Source organism: Moschus berezovskii, chromosome 17, assembly GCF_049115385.1.
Source record: "Moschus berezovskii isolate FMDL1 chromosome 17, NW_MosBer_1.0, whole genome shotgun sequence".
Classification (NCBI taxonomy): domain Eukaryota; kingdom Metazoa; phylum Chordata; class Mammalia; order Artiodactyla; family Moschidae; genus Moschus; species Moschus berezovskii.
The window spans coordinates 71,324,089-71,351,704 of record NC_142476.1 but is presented as its reverse complement, the minus strand read 5'-3'; the positions used below and the strand labels follow the sequence as shown (position 1 = coordinate 71,351,704).

The 27,616-nt window shown below is 39.9% G+C and overlaps 1 protein-coding gene across 1 annotated transcript in view; it reads left to right on the top strand.

Moving 5' to 3' along the window:
• SPATA17 (spermatogenesis associated 17) overlaps positions 1-27,616 on the top strand; it is a 237,148-nt gene that overhangs the window by 148,918 nt on the left and 60,614 nt on the right. Inside the window, exons 7-8 of the mRNA XM_055419887.2 lie at positions 1,727-1,930; positions 10,224-10,372. Coding sequence (XP_055275862.1) covers positions 1,727-1,930; positions 10,224-10,372 — 353 coding nt within the window. The remainder of the gene's footprint in view (positions 1-1,726; positions 1,931-10,223; positions 10,373-27,616) is intronic.

The window sequence follows — 27,616 nt, the reverse complement described above, 5'->3', positions numbered from 1 at the left end:
GCCTGCAATGCGGGAAACCCCAGTTCAGTTCCTGGGTTGGGAAGATCCCCTGGAAAAGGGATAGGCTACCCACTCTAGTATTCTTGGGCTTCCCTTGTGGCTCAGCTGGTAAAGAATCCACCTGCAATGTGGGAGACCTGGGTTCGATCCCTGGGTTGGGAAGATCCCCTGGAGAAGGGAAAGGCTACTCACTCCATAGTCCATGGGTTCTCCTGGCATGGCTATAGTCCATGTGGACACAACTGAACACACACACACAGAGGTTAATACTTACTGAGGAGTTAGACTGGAAATATAAAATAAAATATATTTTATCTTATGAAATATAAAAATATCCTATTCCCCATGATAGCTCTTCAAAGGCAACTACTGTAGTTAATCACAATACTTTAGACTCACTTATTCTGAAGAGGTAAATATAACAACTAGAAATATTTAGGAATCTGATAGTGGTGTAAGAGAAAAGCACATTTTTAGGAAAAACAGGGTAAATGGATACATTCTTTATATAGAATGTCTACAGAACAACCAAACAAGTCATTCTGTCCTTTAAACTATAGGTTTTCTTCATGAATATACATTTGTATATATGAAAGGAGTAAACACTGTAGTTCTATATGGTTTGTATATTCAAACATCATTGAATTTTCAGAAAATGGACTATAAACTTGAATTTAACCTTTATTCCATGTACATCTATGGAACCACTATTGCATAATAGGAACTGTATTAAATAAGTCTTGACTATTTTGATGCAGAGTGTAACAAGGCCAGTCATAAAACAACAAGGGTAATGTCACATTACAGAGCCATGTGGATACAACTCATTAAATAAAGGATGTATACATATAGCTGATCCACTTTGTGGTACAGCAGAAACTAACACAATATTGTAAAGCAATTATATTCCAATGATAAAAAAAAATAGGATGTTATTTTGAATGATTATATAAATAAACACACACACATATATGTACATACACATGTATTTTTATACATATACCATTTAGATTATTATTTTAAAGAACTTAAAATGACTACCATTAGTTGGGTTGTATAATGAATAACCATTCAAATAGTCAAATATTTATTAAGTTCATACTTTGTACCTGAAACTGGTTCAAACATTATATATTTGAGTTTGTGTGTGAATGTATGACTTCTGGAGATGGTTAAATATACATATACATAGTTAATGGTTAGAAAACACATGAATGCCTTAAGGTCCTTCTGTTATTTTTTTCTCAGGTACAATTATGTCAAATATGTCTTGTGTGGCAGAAACCATAGCTCAGTTCTTAGTGTATTTAGTTTTCAACCATGAATGGTTCCGAAACTGTTGGCCTGGAAACAAAGGGTCTTTTGTAATCTCCTTAGACAAATTGGACTTCCCTGTGGTTCAGAGGGTAAAGAATCTGCCTGCAATGCAAGAGACCTGGGTTTGATCCCTAGATCAGGAAGATCCCCTGGAAATGGACTGGCAATCCACTCCAGTATTCTTGCCTGGAGAATCCCGTGGACAGGGAAATGTGGTGGGGTCGCAACGAGTCCAACACTGAGCAACTGAGCTACTGAGCGACTAACACTTCTTTCTTTCACTTAGATGAATCTGAAGTCCGCCTCTTATATAGTTTAAAATAGTCAAATTTGTCTGGGACAACTTTATCTTCCCTTTATTTTAGGTGAAAATGAAAGATAAAACCAAAATGATGTTGTTCTGCGTTAGATTCCAGGAATATATAATTCACCGTTCAGAAAAGATCCTGATCCATGGGAGCTGAGGCTCCAGAAGGCGAAGCCTCTAACACACCGATGCCCTAAAGTGAAGCGGAAGCACTCCGTCTCTCTTAGCAACTGGCTTGCTTGCACCAGCGCCCGGTCCTTTCCTCCGTCCGGAATTCTGCCACCTATTGACAGGAAACGCTGTCAGGTACACATTAATCTCACATCAGAATTGTCCCAGTGATCGTATTCTTTCTGCTTTTTGTTTGTTTGTTTTTTTAGTTATTGTCTTTTGTTTTGTCTTTGTGAATAGAAAGAAAAATTATTTTTTACTGAATCTAATTTTTTTTGGCCATGAAGTGCAGCTTGTGGGATCTTATTCTCTGATCAGGGATTGAACCTGGGCCCTCGGCAGTGATAGCACTGAGTCCTAGCCACCAGACTGCCAGATAATTCCCCCAATTCTAATTTTAAATAATAAAAATGAAGTGCATTTTAAATATATACCAAATAAATATTCAAATGTTTCCTTGGTACTGAATTTTATTGCTCTGACTATGAAAATAACACATAGAATTTGGGGCTAGGATGTATCTTTTTTATATAACAATATTGTGGTAATGGCATTTGTTATAAACTGTTGTTGCTAGAAAAATCCTGTATATTATCAGCATCTCATCTGGTGGTTCTTGTACCTGTGCCGGTACCAAGTTGCTTCAGTTGTGGCCGGCGCTACGGACTGGAACCCGCCAAACTCCTCTGTCCATGTGTTTCTCCAGGCAAGAACACTGGAGTGGGTTGCCATGCCCTCCTCCAGGGGATGTTCCTGACCCAGGAATCGAATCCATGTCTCCTGCTTCTTCTGCGTTCTAGGTGGATCATATACAATTATCAACCTAATTTGGATGGGGGTCACAGAAAAAGTATAACTTGGAGAATCAAAAGGGGGCCCCAAAAATGCAAAATTCAAGCAAAGACAAAAAAATCTTCACTATGGATTAGGATATAGCAGGATCAATCCATGACCTTCTAGGGCTAAAGGGTGGAGTGGGGAGTTTTGATGATTGTCACTGTCCTGAAAATCCCAGAGAATAGCACTTCTGTTGCTGTTCCCTGCCCCCACCCCTATTTAAACTGGACTAGACGACTGCCTCCAGGAAGCATCCACCGGGAAATGGACTGACTTTGGTGCATGCAGCCAGGCTTCCAGAACTGCTACCAACTAGCTTCGCTCACAGACTTGCCCCTGTGTATCTCTTGCTGTATAACAAGTTACCCCAAAGTCTGATGGCATCAACCAACACACACTTCTTTTCTCAGTTTCTGTGGGTCAGCGTTGCAGGCACAGCTTAGGTGAATGCGTCTGACGGAAGCCGTCTCATGAAGTTGCAGTCAAGGTGTCAGCCGGGGCTGCAATTCTGCGTCCAGGCTCGGCAGCGGGTGGAAGGAGAGGAGGGCGGGAGCTCCTCTGCCGAGGCCACTCACGTGGCGGCTGCTTTTCTGTCTCTGTCTCTGCTCATTCAGGCTGTCCAGTGCTCCCTTCCCTGGGAACCACGGGTGCACTGGAAGTGCCAGTCTTCTAGCCACTCGGTCTTTCTGGTGACCGGTCTCATCCGGAGGCTCAGAGACTTAGGTGCTGTAGCCTAAGTCATCTTCTTAGCATAAACTTAGGTGTAGTCTTGCCATGAGCAACAAAAGATACTCCTGTCTTTGGGAAATTGCAAAGATTTTAGAAGCTCTGTGCCAGGAACCAGGGACAAAGACCAAATATTTCTTACTGTACCACAGTGGTATATATATATGAAGATATATGGAAAATATGTATACATTTACATAAAGATATACATTCATATATATATGTGTGTGTTCCCACACATCTGTGTGGAAGATTTGATTTTAAATATGTGTATGTACATACACATATACATATATAGGTGTACACACACGTGCACATAATCGTAGAATACTTTTATCTAACATACAACAGGTCAGGAAGCAACAGTCAGAACTGGACATGGAACAACAGACTGGTTCCAAATAGGAAAAGGAGTACGTCAAGGTTGTATATTATCACCTTGCTTGTTTAACTTATATGCAGAGTACATCATGAGGAACACTGGGCTGGAAGAAGCACAAGCTGGAATCAAGATTGCCGGGAGAAATATCAATAACCTCAGATATGCAAATGACACTACCCTTATGGCAGAAAGTGAAGAGGAACTCAAAAGCCTCTTGATGAAAGTGAAAGAGGAGAGTGAAAAGGTTGGCTTGAAGCTCAACATTCAGAAAACAAAGATCATGGCATCTGGTCCCATCACTTCATGGGAAATAGATGGAAAAACAGTGGAAACAGTGTCAGACTTTATTTTTTTGGGCTCCAAAATCACTGCTGATGCTGATTGCAGCCATGAAATTAAAAGACGCTTACTCCTTGGAAGGAAAGTTATGACCAACCTTGATAGTATATTACAAAGCAGAGACATTACTTTGCCAACAAAGGTCCATCTAGTCAAGGCTATGGTTTTTCCCGTGGTCATGTATGGATGTGAGAGCTGGACTGTGAAGAAAGCTGATCGCCGAAGAATGGATGCTTTTGAACTGTGGTGCTGGAGAAGACTCTTGAGAGTCCCTTATACTGCAAGGAGATCCAACCAGTCCATTCTAAAGGAGATCAGTCCTGGGTGCTCATTGGATGGACTGATGCTAAAGCTGAAACTGCAATACTTTGGCCACCTCATGTGACGAGTTGACTCACTGGAAAAGACTCTGATGCTGGGAAAGGTTGGGGGCGGGAGGAGAAGGGGATGACAGAGGATGAGATGGCTGGATGGCATCACCGACTCTGTGGACATGAGTTTGAGTGAGCTCCGGGAGTTGGTGATGGACAGAGAGGCCTGGCGTGCTGTGATTCATGGGGTCGCAAAGAGTCGGCCACGACTGAGTGACTGAAATGAACTGAACTGAACTGAACATAAAATAATTACCCCTGCTAGTAATCTCCTTTCCCTTTCCTTCTTTCCTCATCTCCTTCCTTCTTACTCCTGATTCTCCGCCCCACCCCCATCATGCATTCTTTTCCTTCTTTCTCTTATTTTCCTTTCACTTTCTTTCTTCCCACCCTCTCTCTTATCATCTTTGACTTCTTCTTACTCCCTTCCTTTCTTGCTTCCCCCTACCCTCCTTCTTTCCTGTCCTGTTTTCACAGGATGTGAAGCCAATTTCCTGTACTTACCTATAATAAAAATGTACACACATGACTGGGGACATATGAGATTATATATGCTACAATCCAAATAATAATATTTACACTCTGACAGTCTGTCTGTACCTATGAGGTGAATTTCTTAGATGTGTGAGACAATAATAACAAGTTAAATTTTTTTCACTATTATTTAAGCTTTGAGAAAAGTTTATAAATATAAGATGACTATAAAGTAATGTGGGTTATTAAAAATATAGAAGAATTTACTTGACTTATAATTGGACTCACATTCCCAAATATTGGAGAGTTACAGCTAAGAGTTCAAGATGACTTGCAGTTTCAGGTTGACCCTGAATGGTCTACACATTCTAGGAATGAGTATTTGAAAATGAGTACAATGAGAGGAGCTGACGTTTGAAGTTTTGTCTGAAATTTGGGATGCCATCTCACTCCAGGTATGATTCGTACACGTGATCCCTTGAGGTCTAAAAGAGCCTGTCAACAAAAACACAAGTCAGTAGAAGCCTTGGCACAAGAGAATCTTGACAGTAGCTGTCAAGTTTGCTAACCAGGAAGGTATTCTGTTAAGCTCAAAGGCAAGGTATTAATTGTCTAAGATATAAATGTATGGACCAGGCACCAAAACACACAGAAAGATGGACATTATTAAGGACTGTGGTCCTGAAGATTCAAGTGAATGAGAAAAGAAGAGTGGGTCTATTTTTATTCTAAATTTTGCTGCTTAAGTAAAATTTCTCCTCTTTCATTTCCTAATCTTGTTGGGAAGAGCATGTTCCAGAACAAGTAGTGGAATAGGCCTACAAATGGGTATGTATTTCATTGATATTTCAACAAAGGTCAGAAGGCAGGATGTGACCACCAAGAAGACTTTACCCCTTGTGAACACCAGTTCCTTCAAAGTCATAGCCTTGGCTTTTTGTTTATATGTTAGATGCTACCATTGTTCAAAATCTTTTTCAAACTTCTCTCAAAACTAGGAATAGTAAAATAATAATAACTAAGCTAGGATTACAATTTTAGTATATTTATTATTAATATGTTCTAAGTACAATGCTGAGTGTTACTTATATTGTCAAGAGCAATTCTGTGAGATAGTTATTATTCCATCTCAACATTTGGAAAGAAAGGGCCTAGAGAAGTAATTTGCCCCTGAGAGCACAATCAAATATTGTTCTAATCACAGTTCAAATCACAACCAAATATTGTTCAAATCACAGCACAACCAAATATTGTTCAAATCACACATTTGTCAAGTGGAGGATTAAAAATCTAAACAATACCCTGATTTGAGTTCTTAATTGTGAACTTGTCATCATGTTACTGTATCTTTAAAAACTATAAAGTTCCAATAAAAATCCATTAACTACTTTCAAATATAGCAATTCTCCTGTCCAGCTGTGAAAAGTACTAGATGATACTTATTTGCCATTTGTGTTATTTACGGTCCATGACTTTTATGGTAACTGGTTCCTATTATTGGTTTCTATTAATGTAAAACATAAGTGAACATAAATGAGGCGTGAATCATTTCTTTTTATTAGCCCCACAGTCTTCACTCAGGGCTTGCAGTAACTCCAGCTGTGTCTTGTTAGTGATAACCTATTTAAAGAAGAGATCTTTAAGGATTAGGGATATGATTAGAAATCTTTGTCCATTTTATTACACTTCCGCACAACAATGGTAGTGAAAACAAAATGTAATTGATTGCACAGCACAGTCTTGAGCTGCTTCTGTTTTGTAGTGTGTTTCATATGATACTAACTAGACAACCAGTAGTTTCTAGTGACTATTGTAAGTAACTGCTAATTTAAAGGTGCAATATGCTATAAACCACTTCATACTATTGCAGCTTAAGGACTTTGCTATATATTTGTCCCATTAAATGATAAATCACAAATATTTTATTTGTGAATAAATAAAATTATTTAAGGTTATTTTAAGGGGGTAAATGACCACTTTCCATGCATCTGTGAAGATAATTTTCTTCATTATCCAGTGATATTATTCATATCTCTGATGCTTCTAAAATTAGATCCAACAGAACAATTATTAAGCAATAAAATTCAGAATTTTATATAAAAACACTTAAAATGCTTTACTTTTCCATGAGGATGGTCTTGGTCCCTGTCTCCTGTACAATGTCACGAACCTCCATCCAGAGTTCATCAGGCACTCTATCAGATCTAGTCCCTTAAATCTATTTCTCACTTCCACTGTATAATCATAAGGGATTTGATTTAGGTCATATCTGAATGGTCTAGTGGTTTTCCCTACTTTCTTCACTTTAAGTCTGAATTTGGCAATAAGGAGTTCATGATCTGAGCCACAGTTAGCTCCCGGTCTTGTTTTTGCTAACTGTATAGAGCTTCTCCATCTTTGGCTGCAAAGAATATAATCAATCTGATTTCGGTGTTGACCATCTGGTGATGTCCATGTGTAGAGTCTTCTCTTGTGTTGTTGGAAGAGGGTGTTTGCTATGACCAGTGCGTTCTCTTGGCAAAACTCTATTAGCCTTTGCCCTGCTTCATTCCGTGCTCCAAGGCCAAATTTGCCTGTTACTCCAGGTGTTTCTTGACTTCCTACTTTTGCATTCCAGTCCCCTAGAATGAAAAGGACATCTTTTTTGGGTGTTAGTACTAAAAGGTCTTGTAGGTCTTCATAGAACCGTTCAACTTCGGCTTCTTCAGCATTACTGGTTGGGGCATAGGCCTGGATTACTGTAATATTGAATGGTTTGCCTTGGAAATGAACAGAGATCATTCTGTCATTTTTAAGATTGCATCCAAGTACTGCATTTCGGACTGTTTTGTTGACCATGATGGCTACTCCATTTCTTCTAAGGGATTCCTGCCCACAGTAGTAGATATAATGGTCATCTGAGTTAAATTCACCCATTCCAGTCCATTTTAGTTCACTGATTCCTAGAATGTCTATGTTCACTCTTGCCATCTCCTGTTTGACCACTTCCAGTTTGCCTTGATTCATGGACCTAACATTCCAGGTTCCTATGCAATATTGCTCTTTATAGTATCGGACCTTGCTTCTATCACCAGTCACATCTACAACTGGGTATTGGTTTTGCTTTGGCTCCATCCCTTCATTCCTTCTGGAGTTATTTCTCCACTGATCTCCAGTAGCATACTGGGCACCTACCGACCTGGGGAATTCCTCATTCAGTATTCTATCATTTTGCCCTTTTGCCCTTCTATCATTTACTGTTCATGGGGTTCTCAAGGCAAGTATACTGAAGTGGTTTGCCATTCCCTTCTCCAGTGGACCACATTCGGCTGTGGTCCATGTGATCAGATCGACTAGTTTTCTGTGATTATGATTTCAGTGTGTCTGCCCCCTGATGCCCCCTCGCAATACCTACCATCTTATTTGGGTTTCTCTTACCTTGGGCGTGGGATATCTCTTCACAGCTGCTCCAAGAAAGCGCAGCCACTGCACCTTACCTTGGATGAGGGGTATCTCCTCAAGGCCGCCCCTCCTGACCTTGAATGTGGAGTAACTCCTCTCAGCCTTCCTGCGCCCATGCAGCCACCGCCTTTGGACGTGGGGTAGCTCCTCTCGGCCGCGCTTCTTTGCGTCTCGGTTCCACCGCCACCGGAGCAAGAGTCTCTCACCTCTGCGCCGCCAGAGCCGAGCTGGCGTCTCTCACGTCTGCGCCACCGGCGGCATCTCTGAAGAGGCCTTACAAATTGCTGTGAAAAGAAGAGAAGCGAAAAGCAAAGGAGAAAAGGAAAGATACAAGCATCTGAATGCAGAGTTCCAAAGAATAGCAAGGAGAGATAAGAAGCCTTCCTCAGCGATCAATGCAAAGAAATAGAGGAAAACAACAGAATAGGAAAAACAAGAGATCTCTTCAAGAAAGTTAGAGATTCCAAGGGAACATTTCATGCAAAGATGGGCTCGATAAAGGACAGAAATGGTATGGACCTAACAGAAGCAGAAGATATTAAGAAGAGGTGGCAAGAATACACAGAAGAACTGTACAAAAAAGATCTTCACAACCAAGATAATCACAGTGGTGTGATCACTGACCTAGAGCCAGACATCTTGGAATGTGAAGTCAAGTGGACCTTGAAAACATCACTACGAACAAAGCTAGTGGAGGTGATGGAATTCCAGTGGAGCTATTTCAAATCTTGAAAGATGATGCCGTGAAAGTGCTGCACTCAACTTCATTTTTGGGGGCTCCAAAATTACTGCAGATGCTGATTGCAGCCATGAAATTAAAAGACGCTTACTCCTTGGAAGGAAAGTTATGACCAACCTTGATAGCATATTAAAAAGCAGAGACATTACTTTGCCAATCAAGGTCCGTCTAGTCAAGGCTATGGTTTTTCCCATGGTCATGTATGGATGTGAGAGTTGGACTGTGAAGAAAGCTGATCGCCAAAGAATGGATGCTTTTGAACTGTGGTGCTGGAGAAGACTCTTGAGAATCCCTTGGACTGCCAGGAGATCCAACCAGTCCATTCTAAAGGAGATCAATCCTGGGTGTTCATTGGAAGGACTGATGCTAAAGCTGAAATTCCAATACTTTGGCCACCTCATGCGACGAGTTGACTCACTGGAAAAGACTCTGATGCTGAGAGGGATTGGTGGCAGGAGGAGAAGGGGACGACAGAGAATGAGATGGCTGGATGGCATCACCGACTCTGTGGACATGAGTTTGAGTGAACTCCGGGAGTTGGTGATGGACAGGGAGGCCTGGCGTGCTGTGATTCATGGGGTCCCAAAGAGTCGGACACGACTGAGCGACTGAAATGAACTGAACTGAAAATTAGTTAAAATATGGCCCTTTCCTATTTGGAGGGAGGCCACCAAATGTAAGATTTGACATTCACCTAAAAACTTTAATTAAAAAAAAAAAACTTGCCAACATATTTCTGTTTGAAAGCTGTGGCCAAGAATCTTTCCGAATATTTTTGCTTATTCAAAAAGGGAGCAAATTATTTTTAAATTATAAGAAATGGGCTTTTTAAAATTAGAAAACAGAGCAACTTTTATAACTGCAAGTTAACTAATTCTTGTATGAAAACTTGTAAGTAAGGGAAATTCTGCCTAATTTCAAACATTTTTAATATAATCACTTGAACTTGTTTGAACGTTTCTTGAGGATGCGATGCTCTTACCTCATGTGTTTTCTAATTCAGACAAGAGTAAGTTCTTGTTTAAACATTATTTAGTAAATGCTACTTGCTTTTCTTTGTAGATATTCAGTAGGCTTGATTATAAATCATAAACTATTTATGTCCTCCTGTCTTGCCAGGGACCATTCCGCGACATCTCGGAAGTTTTGGAACAGCGCTACAAGCCTCTGGAACCGACACTGCGAGTGGCAGAACCCATCGATGGGCTGACCGAGGCCAGAGCACAGCTCCAGAAGCAGGAATGTGCGCGGCTCGTGAATGACAATATGTGAGTTCTTAGATTAAAAAAAGTAACTGTACCATATTTGGTCCCTTAAGTTTTTTTAAATCTTTTCTATTTGCTAACATTTTCTTTGTGTTAAAAGGTAAAACCACCCCGACCTATTCAGAGACATCCGTTTTTCAATATGCAAGTGTTTTAGTTAAGGTTGGTATTGATGATGATGTTAATTTTATACACATGCATATTACACAAATACATATATATTACTCAGAGGAAAAAAGAAAAGATTGAATGGCATTTTAAGGGGGTGAGTGATTACTTTCCATATATCTGTGAATATAATTTCCTTCATTATCCAGTGAAAATATTCATATTTCTGATGCTTCTAAAGTTAGATCCAACAGAGCAAAAACATTTTTCTTAAAGTGAACTAAATTTTATTTTGATACATTGATATGAAACTGTCATTTTAATAAGTCAGGTGCATTGTAAGTGTTTAGTTTCCTTATATTGAGGAAGATGATTGAGAAAGATAAAGGGCGATCTAAAAGCATATGCAATTTTAAATTATTATATTAGCATCATTGATTTGTGTCTCAATTCATACATCTTTCTCCAAAGTACTTCCTCTCATTTCAGGCATTTGTCATCAATAGTTATATGGAATTTATAAAAAGACAATTTAAAATCTAGAAAAGCTTTTTAAAATTATTATTATTATTCTTTAAAGTATCTTGAAATTATCTTTGTAATATCTTATAATAATAATTTACCATCATATATAATAAATAATAAAAGGCAATTATTATATTATTGTAATTAAATTATTTTAATTATTATAACTTAATATAATGTATTACAAATAATCACATAAGTTAACTACATAATACATACTGCAGTTACTTATTTAAATAATATATACTAATCATATTACATGTTATATAATAATAATTCCAAAATATATTACTAAGTATGCTTTGGCTTATAAAGAAACTAGAATTGCCTCTAATCCAGCACAGTGGATTTTGGATAGTTTTATCAGTCAGAAAGAATATATAATATGCTTTGTTTTAATCATGCATTTCTGAAGAGACTCTTGAAAGCTAAATAATTTTGAATAAACTCATATGAAAGATAAAATTGGCAAGGATCTCAGCTAATTTTCATAACGTTTTTCATTTTATAGTGATTACTTGAAGCGAGATATTAGCTGTAGAGCGTTCAGCAGATTCTTTCAATAATTGATTATTACCCAACATATAATGAATAAAAAAATAATAAACACTTTTCCCCCAATTATTTTGGGGTGGTAGGTTTCTTTTAGTAAAGAGATTATAGAAGATTAATGCTGCTCAGACTCAGTCAAGCAAAATATGCAATTTAGTGATGAATATCTAGAGTTATATTATTCAGAATTATTTCCTATTTTCAGTGATGCCGAGGTTTATGAAATAACATTAACTTCTCAAACAAATAACTGACCACACATATTGTTGTTTTAGTTGCTAAGTCCTGTCTGGCTCTTTGTGACCCCATAAACCGTAGCCTGCCAGGCTCCTCTGTCCATGGGATTTCCCAGGCAAGAATACTGGAGTGGGTTGCATTTCCTTCTCCAGGGGGGGATCTTATAAACCTAGAGATCAGACCGATGTCTCCTGTATCTCCTGCACTGGTAGGCAGATTCTTTACCACTGAGCCACATGGGAAATCCAACCATACTGATATTTCTACAGAAATCATTGTATATCAGCATATTGCAGTGTCCTTTCTCAGTATTTTCCTTGATAAACCTAGAAAGAGCAGATATCAACACCATCCCCAAAGAAAGGTGCTCAGCTTGTACTTTCTGTGGAATACTTGTAAACATTTCAACCTCTGTAGTGTTGCTGCTGCTGCTGCTAAGTCGCTTCAGTCGTGTCCGACTCTGTGCGACCCCAGAGACGGCAGCCCACCAGGCTCCCCTGTTCCTGGGATTCTCCAGGCAAGAACACTGGAGTGGGTTGCCATTTCCTTCTCCAGTGCAGGAAAGTGAAAAGTGAAAGTGAAGTCGCTCAGTTGTGTCTGACTCTTAGCAACCCCACGAACTGCAGCCTACCAGGCTTCTCTGTCCATGGGTTGCTAACGACCATTTACTCTGAAACTTCCAGATTGAAAAACTCTTTTAGGATTACCAACCAATCAAGGACAAACTAAGTTGGGAATATTAAAGAAATTACTTATCGATTTGAGGCTATCATATTTTTAGCAAAAAGCTTTAGTAATGGGTTTTAACAACCAGCCTATGAATAATCCACTTTTTCAGAGAACTTCGGTATTCTTGCTTAGAAAATTCTAAGCAAGAGGAACCTGGAGGGAGGAGCCTAGTGAGCTACAGTACATGGGGTTGCAGAGAGTCGGACACGACTGAGCATGCAAACTTCAATTTCAGAGAACTGAAACTATTGTTTTGTAGCTTCTTTTGAAACCATTTTGGTTTCCACATTCTGCATAACTTAATTGTATCTTATGAGGCAAAAGAAATGTTAGAAATTTAGGTTTTATGTCTTGAAGATAATTCTGTGATAGAAATTAGGCCAAAAGTCTACTTTTATCACAGGGATGCATAGTTTTTTGTTTTGTTTTTCTTATTGCAGAGAATCCTTTTTTATCCCCCTCTCCATATTACCAATTTCATCTGTAAGAGTGATGCCTTTGTCATCCAAGGACCTTAACTGGGACCCCTCTATCCAAACTGGGAAAATGGAACTTTCCATTTCTAATCTTAGGGATTCAAAAAGTAGCATTGTATCAGAGGACTTGATACATTTAACTGTTTGATTTTCATATCATTGTGAAAATTGCACTGTGGTAAAAGTAGAAAGATGGGCTTTGGAACTAGATCTGTATGAGCTCAAATCTTGACTCCATTACACAACAGCAGTATATAATCTTGGGTAAATAACTTAGCCAGTCTGATTCTCTATTTCCCTGTTTGTAAAATGGGGAGATAAATGTGATCTTAAACATTGTAATGAGGTTTGAATGAGAAAACAAGTATGCCAAGAACACATGAGAGTCTTAATAGAAGATAATTATCATCATGTTTGGTGTCTACTTCAAGCCAAATTGTTCTGTGCCTAAGACATCAAACTATATGGATAGGAAATCACAGATTGCATAGATAGGTTGGATCTCATCTACTTGCCCTAAGAACTGGAAGTTAAGGAGGACCACAAGCAGAGTTCTTCATCGATCTCATGAAGATTTCTCATTAAGCTTCTAGTTTGCTAGGGCTGCCATAACGAACTACTATAAACTAGATGGCTTAAACAACAAAAATTTACTGTATCACAGTTGTGGACGCTAACGTCCTGGATCCAGTTCTCAGCAGAGGTGATTTCTTCTGTCCCAGTCTCTCCCTTAGCTTTTGGTGATGGCTGGTAATCTTTGGTGGTCCTTGGCTTGTATCAGTAGGAACAGCACCCCAATCTCTCCCACCTTCTTCACATAGATATTCTTCCTACGTATGTGTCTGTCCATATTTCCCCTTTTTGTAAGGACACCAGTCATACTGAATTAAGGGCCCTCCCAACTCCAGTATGACCTCATCTTATAAAGCCCACAAAGACTGTATTTTCAATTAAGGTCACATTCTTTAACATATTCTTTAAAATAAACTTAGAAAGTGGGATAATAATATTGTACATATAGAGTATGGAGGGGTTTTTTTTTTGGAAGTCATTTAAAAAGCTTATTTGTTCTTATTACTAAACAAACTGTATTTTTCTCATGCCTTCTAGAAGAAAATGATTTTACTTATTCACATATCTATTTTTATGAAGCCAAGAAATTAAATAAGCAATTAGTAAATAATTGCTCAGTAACCTTTACATGAGAAGCTCTCAGATAGCATAAGACATGTAAAGGAGTGTTTATTGATCCAACAAATGTTTGCATGTCAGGAATAGTTCTAGGCTCTCTAAATAAACCAAGTCTCTACTCTCATGAAACTTCTGTGCTTCTAGTTTTAAACTGAACTGAAAAACCTAATGAAGTTCTAAAGAAGTAAGCACTTGAAAATAGTCAAGCATATGTTAAAGACAGTAAGTGCCATGATTTTTTTTTTTTAATGTAGAATTTACTCATTCTCTGATAATCTAGGAAGGTGTTCTTCACAGAAAAGGAACTGACTGGGTTCTTTGTAAAGAGATAGTTAAAATTTTGACAGAGAAAAGGTGAGAAAGTAGATAAAAAGTAGGTTGATGGTATGGGAAAAAATGAGACCAATTTGACAGAAACTCATTTTTAAAAAATTAATTTAATCAAAGGATAGTTACTTTACAATATTGTAGTGGTTTTTGCCATACATCAACATGTATACCCATGGCTGATTCATGACAGGAACTCATTTCTGTGAGTTCATTTTTATGGGAGGCATAGTAAGGAAAATTTAGGAGGCTTTAGGGCCAAGGATTTGAGGGTTTATCAGTAGATAATGGAGAACTATTTAAGGCTTCTGAGTGAGAGGATGTTATGAAAATAATATGAATTTATTGACTGTGAGACAGAGAAGAAATATGCTGGAGGGAAGGAAACCCACTAGGATAATACTGCAGTTCTCCTGGTGAGAGGTAGAACTAAGGTGAAGGCAGGATTCAGCAGTCATCTTTCTCTTTCCCTCCTTCTCCTTTCTGTACATAACCTCTATGAGTGATTGCTTCCGTTTGAGAGGCTTCAGCTATAACCATGTGACCATGGTTTCCACTCTTAAGTCTCAAAAATCTTTCTCCTACCTTCCTGATTTATATTTTCAACTGCCATCTTTGTTTGCCTCTCCTCCAGGTGTCCCAAACCCAGTAGGCCCCACGTTGGCCTGCTTCTTCTTGTCTTTAGAGTGTATTGCAGCCCCACCTCTCTACCCAAGTAGAGACTTGTGAGTTACCTCGTTATCCCTCTCCAGAATTCTATTGGTTCCCAACCCTGTCTGTTCTACCTTTTATGTGTCTCTCAAATCCAGCCCCTCTTTTCCTTTCCACTATTGATTTGGTTTAGGCCTTGTAATTTCTTTTTATAAATGCCATTGAAGTTAGCAATAAACATAGGATTGTAATGAGGATTGAATGAGGTAACAAGTATGCCAAGAACACATGAGCATCTTCAGTTCAGTTCAGTCTTAATAGAAGACTGAACTGGTCTGCCCATTCAGTGCATCTACCACAACCACACTAGGGAAAATTCAGCAAGTTATTATTCCCCAAAATGCTTTTTTGTGGCTTTAAAAAAAAAATCAACTCCAGGATAAATCTTAATTCTTTACTGCAAGACTCAAAGCCCTTCAGGATCGGATCTGGGCTTATTTCTCTAGCTAATCTGCCACCACATTCTCTAAGAAACTCTGTGTCCAGAGCTACTGGGCTGTTACCATTCATCTTTATGTCCATGCCTCTTCTGCTTCCGTGAAGGGGTTTCCTACCTCCCTTGGTTTACTAAATCTGTTCAAATCCACTTAAAAGCATAATAAAGAATTGTTTATTTACTTTTTTAAAAGTGCAGGGACTTGCCTGTGGTCCAATGGTAAGAATCCACTTTCCAATGAAAGGGGCGTGGGTTCGATCCCTGGTCAGGGATCAAACTACTGAGCCCATGTGCCACGAGAAAGTGAGCCCTCGTGAAAGATCCCACATACCACAGCAAAGATCCTGCATGCTGCAACTAAACTAAACCCAATGCAGCCAAAAATAATACATAAATAAATATTTTTTAAAATAATAGAAAGAGTGGGAAGAGCAATGCATATTTGACTTAGGGTTTTTCACAGCGCATTTAAAGAATTATTTTCAGATGTAAAGTGGGACCATGCAAGTTGCCTAGATGAAGCAGGGAAAGAAGTCATTATTAAGAGATGGAAGAAATGGAAGGCCACAGCACCAGAGCAGTGTTTAGTTTACCCACTAAGATAGCAGAGGTGGAATGGAGTGATCATGAATCAGGTGATGTAGGCTGATACCAACTTCACTGAAGACTTATGAGTGGTGCTAAGGTCCCATATGCTAATACCTTCTATTAATTGTAAATATCCTGGCTTAATACAGGAGACTGTAATTATGCAGACTACAACTATATCCAACGTGGAGTGGAGTGAAGACATTGCAGTGGAAGTTGGTGCCAGTCTCTGCTCTGGTAGACAGAATATTGACCCCACACAAGAGGCCACATCCTAATCCCAGGAACCTGTGAATATGCTACCTTATATGATAAAGGAGACTGTGGATGTGAGTCAGGATTTAAAGTTGGAGAGATTATCCTGGATTATCCAGAGGGCCCAGTGTCATTACAAGGGTTCTCAAAAGTAGAGATTTGACTACGAGAAAGATCAGAGTGAGGCAATCTGAGAGGGATAACTCATTTTTCCTAGTTTTGAAGATGGAGGGAGAGACCACAACCAAGACAAGCTGGCGACCTCTAAACGCTGGGGAAGGCGGAGACACGGCCTCTCCCCTAGCGCCTCCAGAAAGGATGCAGCCCTCCCATGCCTTGACTTCAGCTTTAGTTAGACCCACCGCAGACTTGTGGCCTCCAGAGATTTCAGATGGTAAATGTGTACTCTTAGAGCCACTCAGTCTGTGATGGCAACTCTTACAGCAGAAATACAAAACTGATACAAGTGTCCTTCAAATCAAGGAGGTAGCTTGCTAGATCAGACTTTGGTGTTTAGATTAATTACAAACCTGAGCTAAAGTTGAGGGAAATCCTTAGATCCCCAAGGATTCAAGGTTCTTCTTTAGACACTTCAGTTCAGTTCAGTCGCTCAGTCGTGTCCGACTCTTTGCGACCCCATGAATCACAGCACGCCAGGCCTCCCTGTCCATCACCAACTCCCGGAGTTCACTCAAACTCAACGTCCGTCGAGTCGGTGATGCCATCCAGCCATCTCATTCTCTGTCGTCCCCTTCTCCTCCTGCCCTCAATCCCTCCCAGCATCAGAGTCTTTTCCAGTGAGTCAACTTGTCGCATGAGGTGGCCAGAGTATTGGAGTTTCAGCTTTAGCATCAGTCCTTCCAATGAACACCCAGGACTGATCTCCTTTAGGATGGACTGGTTGGATCTCTTGCAGTCCAAGGGACTCTCAAGAGTCTTCTCCAACACCACAGTTCAAAAGCATCAATTCTTCGGCGCTCAGCTTTCTTCACAGTCCAACTCTCCCATCCATACATGAACACTGGAAAAGCCATAGCCTTAACTAGATGGCCCTTTGTTAGCAAAGTAATGTCTCTGCTTTTTCATATGCTATCTAGGTTGGTCATAACTTTCCTTCCAAGGAGTAAGCGTCTTTTAATTTCATGGCTGCAATCAGCATCTGCAGTGATTCTGGAGCCCCCCAAAATGAAGTTTGATACTGTTTCCAGGGATTACAAAAAGATATGACTGTGGCTTGAGTTTTCCTATGAAGAGAAGTTCAAGATTTAATCATATTGTAACGATAATGTATATTTTGGGCTTTCCTGATGGCTTAGATGATAAAGAATCTACCTGCATTGCAGGAGAACTGAGTTTGATCCCTGGGTCAGGAAGATCCTCTGGAGAAGGGAATGGCTACTCAATTATTCATCTATCTATCTATATTTTTGGCCACATTGTGTTAGATCTCAGTTCCTTGACTAGGATTGAACTCAGGCCCTTGACAGTGAAAGCTCAGAGTCGTAACCACTGGACCACCAAGGAATTCCCAGAATATTATATTTTAAACTTGTGTAGCCTTGCATTAGAGCCTGAGTACAGACAATCCAATGAAAAATAAAAGGTATCAATTTTCTGATAATGTTTGTAGAAGAGGCAAAACTTTACTTCTGTCCACTTAGGATCTTCAGTTCGGCCTAAGAATTTAATTGACGTAAAACAGATTAAAAGGAGAAAAACATACAGATTTATTTAATAGAAGTTTTACAATAGCCTTCATAAAGAAAATGAACACCCAAAGAAGTGGTAAACCTTATGTCCTTTCATATTGAGTTAAGCAATGAGAAGCAATTGTAAAAAATAGCAAAAATATATGGGGAGTCCAAAGGAAGATAAGAGTTATTTAACAAGGTCTGTTTGTACAGAATTCTCTACGCTGTGACCTCACATGTCTGGTGATAGGAATGTTTCTTTCCTCTTGGTTTAGGAAAGGCATCTTTTATGTGGAAGTGTAACCTCCTGGTTTTAGGGGAAAAAGAGAAAGTAAGTTTGCTTTTCTTGTACCAATTGTTTTTAAGAGGTTTTAGCTCAAAATAATCCTTGGCCAAAGTGGCCTATTTTGGGGTGGCATATTTTGCTACCTTCACTATTCAGAGTAGGTAAACAGTAGTATATGGATGTGAGAGTTGGACTGTGAAGAAAGCTGATCGCCAAAGAATTGATGCTTTTGAATTGTGGTGCTGGAGAAGACTCTTGAGAGTCCCTTGGACTGCAAGGAGGTCCAACCAGTCCATTCTAAAGGAGATCAATCCTGGGTGTTCATTGGAGGGACTGATGCTAAAGCTGAAACTCCAATACTTTGGCCACCTCATGTGAAGAGTTGACTCACTGGAAAAGACTCTGATGCTGGGAGGGATTGGGGGTGGGAGGAGAAGGGGACGACAGAGAATGAGATGGCTGGATGGCATCACCGACTCAATGGACATGAGTTTGAGTGAACTCCGGGAGTTGGTGATGGACAGGGAGGCCTGGCGTGCTGTGATTCATGGGGTCTCAAAGAGTCGGACACGACTGAGCGACTGAACTGAACTGAAACAGTAGTGAACTAAACTTTTTTTTTTAAAGGACATTTAAAAACCGTGGTGTATGCATAGATGAGATCTGGTTATATTATTTATCACTAACACTGATGATAAAGAAATTTAACGCATCTCAAAACTTTTTTGACTTGTGTGATTTTGCAACACTTTAGACCTTTAAAATTTGCATACTTTCTGAACTGTTATTGTATTATGATAAATAGGGATTATCATACATTTTCAGATAATGTTTTCTTAACAATTCAACTTTTATTTGTAACTCTTCCATTTATTTTAATTACTAGCACAGTGTGCAACATTTATTAATCAGTAGAGCCTTTTTAAGTTAAAATAATAAATTAGCTAACCCCATTAACACAGAATACTCCAAACAAGCAGTAATAGGAGAGGTAGTTACTGTGCAAATCGTATTATACATGCGGGTGCTCTAGGGCATGGTTAAGCGTGATTACCCTCTTTTGATCCAGTATTCCTCTGCCTCTCCCAGCTAATTTCCAGTGGAAATTTACAAAGTGCTGCCTTCATTTTTCCAGCTTAATTTTTCTAATGAAGTTCTGGTACTTTATAACACTGGGGATACAGATAATAAGCCTGTGTATAATTAAGAAGTTCTAGAATTTGTCTACAAAAAGTCCTTTATTACTTCAACTCTACAGTGAGAAATACGCTCTCTTTATGTCCACTGTTTCCTTGATAAAGATGGCTTTTTCAATAACTGACCACAGAATCCTAGAATTCTGTTCTTACAGACACCTAAGTCTAAGAATTTTAATATTTATGGCATTGACATAATGGTGGTAACTTGGAATACTTTTACTGGTATTGTGAAAATCTTGCATATACTTTTGATATATGCAATAAGGCAAATCATAAAAACACACTTTTAGTCTTTTTAGTTAAATTTTATCATTTTGTAAGAATTCCCCCTACTGCAATAGCTAACATACACTAAGTAAAGTTTTGCCACTTTAGCTTTCGGTCAGTTTACAAAGCATGTGGAATTGCTTTTGTAAAAGAAAGACTGTCATTCTGTGACATATTCACATTCTTATATGGGAATGGCATTTATACATCCCAGACTTTCCTAGTTCAATTTAGGGTTCAAAAGTGCGTTGAGAGTCAGAAGAGACTTGAAGGCTCAACAGAAGTATGCCAGGCAGAGCAAGGAAGGTGACATGAAGGATGTGGCCTGGACAAAGCCATCTCTCTGTCAACAAGCGCAGAGCTCATGTGGGTTTCAGTTTGCCTTCTGAGGTAGCTAGTGATGCTTAGCTCAGAGCTTTGGTACTTTATGCAAAGTGACAGAGATGAGAGGAAAGGTAGAGGTGAGGCCAGAGTATAAAGGCTCACATGTACCATGATAAAGTATCTGGACTTTACTATATAAAACATGGTGTAAAAGCATCACACTGTTTTAACCAATGGAGTGAAAAGGTCAGTTTTCTAAGAGATATAACTACTAGCTATGTCCATGGTAAAGAAATGGGAGTCCTAGCATTTAGGATACCACTGCAGTAGTCTAGTTTTGAAATAAAGAAGACTTGCCCAGGAACAAGGATAGTGATTGTGGAGGGAAGAGAAAGGCTGGCAAACTGATTTATAGGTGGAATCCTATAAACCCTAAACCAGAAATGGGGGCCAACATGATATGGTGTGGATGGTGTGGTCAGGGGCATAGATGCATCTTAGGGCTTTCTTCAGTGCAATGAATAAAGATCCATTCAAGATGATTCAAGAAGTTAAGGATGTGTTTAAAAGATGCATTGAAGAGTCTCATAGAAACTAAAGACAAACTGGACTAAGGTGACCCCTTAGGGCTGCAAGGGCATCATTTTCTCTCTCTGATGGCATCTCCACTTTTCTCTGTATTTCTGCTTGCTGTCTTCTTTCTACTGGCTGGCTTTATCTGTGGCCTTAGTTTGTTTTCATAGATGTTCAGTTTGCCCTTAGTTTTCATGGCCACTCCAGGCCTGATTCAGTATAACCTTTCAGCTCTAGAATCCACAGCTAATTCAGCTTTTCAGTTCAAATTTCCTGAAAGAGAATCTGTTCTGCTCAATTCATATCATCAAACTGTCCCACACCAGTTGTAGGCCTAAAACACAATTAATGCTTTAAAAATACATGTTAAGTTAATGGACATATTCAATTAACTTATGAATGGATGACAACTGTGGATGGGGACCATGTGTCACAGTATAAATACAGTGTCTTATGAAAGTATAGCCATGAGCAAAGATTTTCTCAGGTTGAGGAGTGCAGAGGCAAGAGGTCCTCTAGTACCTTTACTTGATAGCTTCTGAGTGAGGTGACTGGTCAGATAGTGATGTCCTTACTTAAGAAAAAAAAAATGTAAGAAGCTCTGTTGGCCTGATAGGGTGGAGGTTTGGGATATGAGATTAATTTGTGTGCAGATCTATTTGAGGTGCCTATTCTATATCTAGGTAGATATTCCTAGTGAGCATTTGAAAATACTGGTCTTGTGTTAAAGAAAAATACTGTCTATAGAGATAAAAATTTAGAAATGATCAGAGGTGATAGCTAAAATCTTGGTAGGGGAAGCATCTTCTAGGGATGAAGAGACTACAGAGAGAAAAGATTTAGTACAGATTCCTGGGAATTGCTTTAATGTTAGGGCTGCTGCTGCTGCTGCTAAGTCACTTCAGTCGTGTCCGACTCTGTGCGACCCCATAGATGGCAGCCCACCAGGCTCCACCATCCCTGGGATTCTCCATGCAAGAACACTGGAGTGGGTTGCCATTTCCTTCTCCAATGTGTGAAAGTGAAAAGTGAAAGTGAAGTCGCTCAGTCTTGTCTGACTAGTAGTGACCCCATGGACTGTAGCCCACCAGGCTCCTCTGTCCATGGGATTTTCTAGGCAAGAGTACTGGAGTGGCTTGCCATTGCCTTCTTCAATGTTAGGGCAGTGATTCTTAATTAGGTTGCTTACCTGTCTCACCTTGAGGCTTAAAATTGTATACATATGCATTCCGTAGTCTCAGTCACAGATATTTTAACTCAGTAGGCAAATGGGTTTGAAATGTATGCCCAACTGATTCTAATGCATAGTTCTAGTTAAGGTTGCTGCTGCTGCTGCTGCTGCTGCTACGTCGCTTCAGTCGTGTCCGACTCTGTGCGACCCCATAGATGGAGGCCCACCAGGCTCCTCCGTCCCTGGGATTCTCCAGGCAAGAACACTGGAGTGGGTTGCCATTTCCTTCTCCAATGCATGAAAGTGAAGTTGCTCAGTCATGTCCGACTCATAGTGACCCCATGGACTGCAGCCTACCAGTCTCCTCCGTCCATTCTCCAGGCAAGAATTCAAGAGTCATTAATTCAAGGTATGGCAGAAAATGAGTCAGTCAGAAAACTGGGTGAAAGCAAAGAAGAATTCCAGGAGATATTTTACAAATTAAACGTAAAAAGAATTCACTCCAAGGACTGGATGAGACATGAGTTTGATCTCTGGATTGGGAAGATCCCCTGGAGGAGGAAATGGGAACCCAGTATTGTTGTCTGGAAAATTCCACGGACAGAGGAGTCTGGTGGGCTACAGAGTTGGGGTTGCAGAGTCAGATGCAAGCATACGTATATGAAATATTTTAAATTTACATTTAATTTTAAAATTTAGAATATCAAAATACATAATATTAAATGAAGTTTTGTTGCTCATTCGCTCAGTCATATCCAACTCTTTGTGACCCCATGGACTGCAGCACGCCAGGCCTCCCTGTCCTTCACTGTCTCCCGGAGCTTGCTCAAACTCATGTCTATTGACTCGGTGTTGCCATCCAGCCATCTCATCCTCTGTCATCTCCTTCTCCTCCTGCCTTGAATCTTTCCCAGCATCAGGGTCTTTTCCAATGACTTGGCTCTTCACATCAGGTGGCCAAAGTATTGGAGCTTCAGTTTAAGCATCAGTGCTTCTAATGAATATTTCCTTTAAGATTGACTGGTTTGATCTCCTTTATTTTCATTAAGATGAAATAGTATTAGTGTCATATAGATAAATATATTGGCACCACTTTTGTAGAATTTAAGCTTATTTAAATACTCCATTTTAGAATCTTGCTGAAACTAACATCCAATGAAGCCCACCTTTGTATCATAGAATATAAATTGTTCTGCTTTTAAATACATTTTTTTATATCTTCAGTTCAGTTCAGTCACTCAGTCATGTCTCTTTGCGACCCCATGAATCACAGCACGCCAGGCCTCCCTGTCCATCACCAACTTCCGGAGTTCACTCAAACTCATGTCCATCGAGTCAGTGATGCCATCCAGCCATCTCATTCTCTGTTGTCCACTTCTCCTCCTGCCCCAGGATCTATGCTGAAACGTCTATCTAAAATACTTGCAAAAGGAGAAGCTGGATTAAGAGTTTTGTAATGTTCAAAATAGAGCAGTTATTTAATTGTGTGGTATAAAAAAAGAGAATAAAAGGGAAAAAAAATCCACTATAGGCTAATTAGCAGAAAGGAATTCCCTTAATTCCAGAGGCAATTCCCTCTGGTCTACAAAACTTAATTTGACAAGCAAGAATGCCTAGGTAGAAAAGTTTGCAAAGAGCTGATGAAAGAATTAGGAGAGAAAATATGAACAAGGCAAGTCAATTTAATCTAATAAACTAATCAACAAACAAAAATTTCCATGTTATCATAAAAGTACACCTGCTCAAATATTACATATTCTATTAGACTCTAGTATTTTAATCATTATTGTAATATAGGAAATAGCAAATTTAATGTTTTCAGGGCTGAGTTATAGCCAGTTCATTTCTGATTTCATTGTCAGATAACTTATAGTTTGTTAGTAAGAAACCTCCAATAAAAGGAAGGAAAATGTCAGACATTTGATATCAAAAGATCACAAGGCTTCCAATTTAGCCACATAGGGTTTTATAAATTTATTTTTTAATTGGAGGAAAATTACTTTGCAATGTTGCATTTGTTTCTGCCATGCAACAACACGAGTCACTCATAATTATACCTATGTCCCCACCTCTTGAACCTTCCCCCCTCCCCCCATCTCACCCTTTCGCTCATCACAGGGCGTCAAGCTGGGCTCCCTGGCTATACAGTAACTTCTCTCCAGCTATCTGGTTACACATGGCAATGTGTATATGTCGATGCTTCTTCCTCTGTTCGTCCCACTCTTTCCTTCCTCCACTGTGTCCGCAAGTCCATTCTCGATATCTGCATCTCCATTCCTTCCCTGAAGATAGCTTCTAGAAAACTGGTATTAATGAGCAGCATGATTTTGAGAGAGAGGAGTGAGCCACGCTTCCTCTGTCCCCAGTGTGGCTCAACCTTCAATGAGCTGTGGGCAAGTCTGCCGTCATAGAGAGGGCCACACAGAGCCCTAGAGATGGTTCCAGAGTTTGGTGATAGAATCTGTGAGGAAAGGGTAAAGTAACTGAGGACAGTATTCCACAGGGATATTAAGGAAGATGAATAAGGCTGCAGAAGCTTTGCCTCTTCTGAGAGGAGCCAGTATAAGCACCCTATGAAGAGCATCATTTCTGTTTTCAAGGCCAACGAACTACATACATCCAAGACCCCACATGTGGCTTCCAAGTTTTACCTCTGCGCCTATACTCATACCAGTCTATGACTTTTGCATCCTCTTTTTCGATTTTCATTTCTGCCTAGTGAACTCTGACCCATTTGTTAGAGAACAGATTAGATATTTCCCCAATGCTTTCTGTTCCCATATTCTTTTGTTTTTGCTTTATCATGAAACTTCTCCCCTTGTATACTGATACAGCTATTTGCTCTTTTCCTCATTAGATTTTAAGGGTCTTAGGGTGAGGCTTCTGCTTATTCACCTTTTTATACTCACAGTGTCTAAGCACAGTACTATTGAACAGATTAAGACATGTCTGGTGTTTTTTCTCAATGGCTCAACAGGTAAAGACTCTGCCTGCCAGTGGAGGAGACACAGGAGACATGAGTTCAATCGCTGGGTCGAGAAGATCCCCAGAGGAGGAAATGCAGCCCACTCCAGGATTCTCGCTGGGGAGATCCATGGACAGAGGAGCTGGGTGGGTTATAGTCCATGGGGTCACAAAGTGTTGGACACGACTGAACAAGGCACAATGGTGGATTGAATTAACTATGAATCAAGTCCTCCAGTATTTACTATTGATTATTTGCTTATCTGATAACACAGACCCAGAATTGAATATTCATTTCTGTGTCATAAGGAGCTGCCTCTAGGGAAAGTGGACATCTTTCTTTGGCTTCCTCGCCTCCCCTTCTCCCCCATCTCCATTCCCTTCAGCTCAGGGAGGGCGAATGCTGCTGTTTGGGGAGACGGGTGCCACCCAGGGTCACATTCATGAGGGCTACCTCTCTCCAGAGTTTCTCCTGACCTATTAGTGGACCCCATTATTCAGGTGCTGGCCTGACGTTGCTCTCAGTGGGGAGAATCCTTGGCCATCCCTTCCTTTACCCTTTTGACAAGTGGTTAAAGAGAAAGGCTCTTCTCCCCAGGGGAACATCTGCCCTATCTCTTATCACACCTCACATCACATCTCTGACTTTTGCTGGCTGATGAGACTCAGGACTAGTCAGATTACACAAACGCTGTTATAAATGTGGGGACAAACTTGCTCTCAGTTCAGTTCAGTTCAGTCACTCAGTCATGTCTGACTATTTGCGACCCCACGGACTGCAGCACACCAGGCTTCCCTGTCAATTACCAATGCACGGAGCTTGCTCAAACTCATGTCCGTCAAGTTGATGATGCCATCAACCATCTCATCCTCTGTCGTCCCCTTCTCCTCCTGCCTTCAATCTTTCCCAGCATCAGGGTCTTTTCAGATGAGTCAGTTATTCCCATCAGCCAAAATATTTTGGAGTTTCAGCTTCAGCGTCAGTCCTTCCAATGAGTATTGAGGATCGATTCCCTTTAGGATGGACTGGTTGGATCTCCTTGCAATCTAAGGGACTCTCAAGAGTCTTCTCTAGCACCACAGTTCAAAAGCATCAATTCTTTGGTGCTCAGCTTTCTTTATGGTCTATCTCTCACATCTGTACATGACTACTGGAAAAACCATAGCTTTGACTAGACGGACCTTTGTCAACAAAGTAATGTCCCTCGTTTTTAATATGCTGTTTAGGTTAGTCATAGCTTTTCTCCCAAGGAGCAAGCATCTTTTAATTTCATGGCTGCAGTCAATATCTGCAGTGATTTTGACCAAGCAAATAAAGTCTGTCACTGTTTCCATTGTTTCCCTGTCTATTTGCCATGAAGTGGTGGGACCGTATGCTGTGATCTTAGTTTCTTGAATGTTGAGTTTTAAACCAACTTTTTCATTCTCCTCTTTCACTTCCATCAAGAGGCTCTTTCATTCTTCTTTGCTTTCTGCCATAAGAGCAGTGTCGTCTGAGTATCTGAGGTTGTTGATATTCCTCCTGGCAATCTTGATTTCAGCTTGTGCTTCGTCCACTCCGGCATTTCGCTTGATATACTCTGCATATAAGTTAAATTAGCAGGGTGACAACCTCGACATACTCCTTTCCCATTTTGGAACCAGTCTGTTGTTCCATGTCTGGTTCTAACTGCTGCTTCTTGACCTGCATACAGATTTCTCAGGAGGCAGGTCAGGTGGTCTGGTATTCCCATCTCTTGAAGAATTTTTCCACAGTTTGTTGTGATCCACACAGTGAAATGCTTTGGCATAGTCAAGAAAGCAGAAGTAGATGTTTTTCTGGAACTCTCTTGCTTTTTTCATGATCCAACGGATGTTGGCTATTTGATCTCTGGTTTCTCTTCCTTTTCTAAATCCAGCTTGAATATCTGGAAGTTCTTGGTTCACATACTGTTGAAGCCTGGCTTGGAGAATTTTGAGCATTACTTTACTAGTGTGTGAGATGAATACAATTGTGAAGTAGTTTGAACATTCTTTGGCATTGCCTTTCTTTGGGATTGGAATGAAAACGGACTTTTTCCAGTCCTGTGGCCACTGCTGAGTTTTCCAAATTTGTTGGCATATTGAGTGCAGCACTTTCACGGCATCATCTGTCAGAATTTGAAATAGCTCAACTGGAATTCTATCACCTCCACTAGCTTTGTTCGTAGTGATGCTTCCTAAGGCCCACTTGACTTCACATTCCAGGATGTCTGGCTCTAGTTTAGTGATCACACCATCATGGTTATCTAGGTCATTGAGATCTTTTTTGTATGTATTCTTGCCTCCTTTTCTTAATATCTTCTGCTTCTGTTAGGTGCATACTATTTCTGTCCTTTATTGTGCCCATCTTTGTATGAAATGTTCCCTTGATATATCTAATTTTCTTGAAGAGGTCTCTAGTCGTTCCCATTCTATTCTTTTTCTCTGTTTCTTTGCATTGATCTCTGAGAAAGGCTTTTTTATCTCTCCTTGCTATTCTTTGGAACTCTGCATTCAAACTTGGTCTAGTTGGCTCTTTTTTCCTGCCTCTAGCCCAGGCGAAAAGACTTGATTCACATGCTTTGCATAACTCAGTGGAGAATTTATTGTGATCTTAACTCATTGGAGAATTTATTG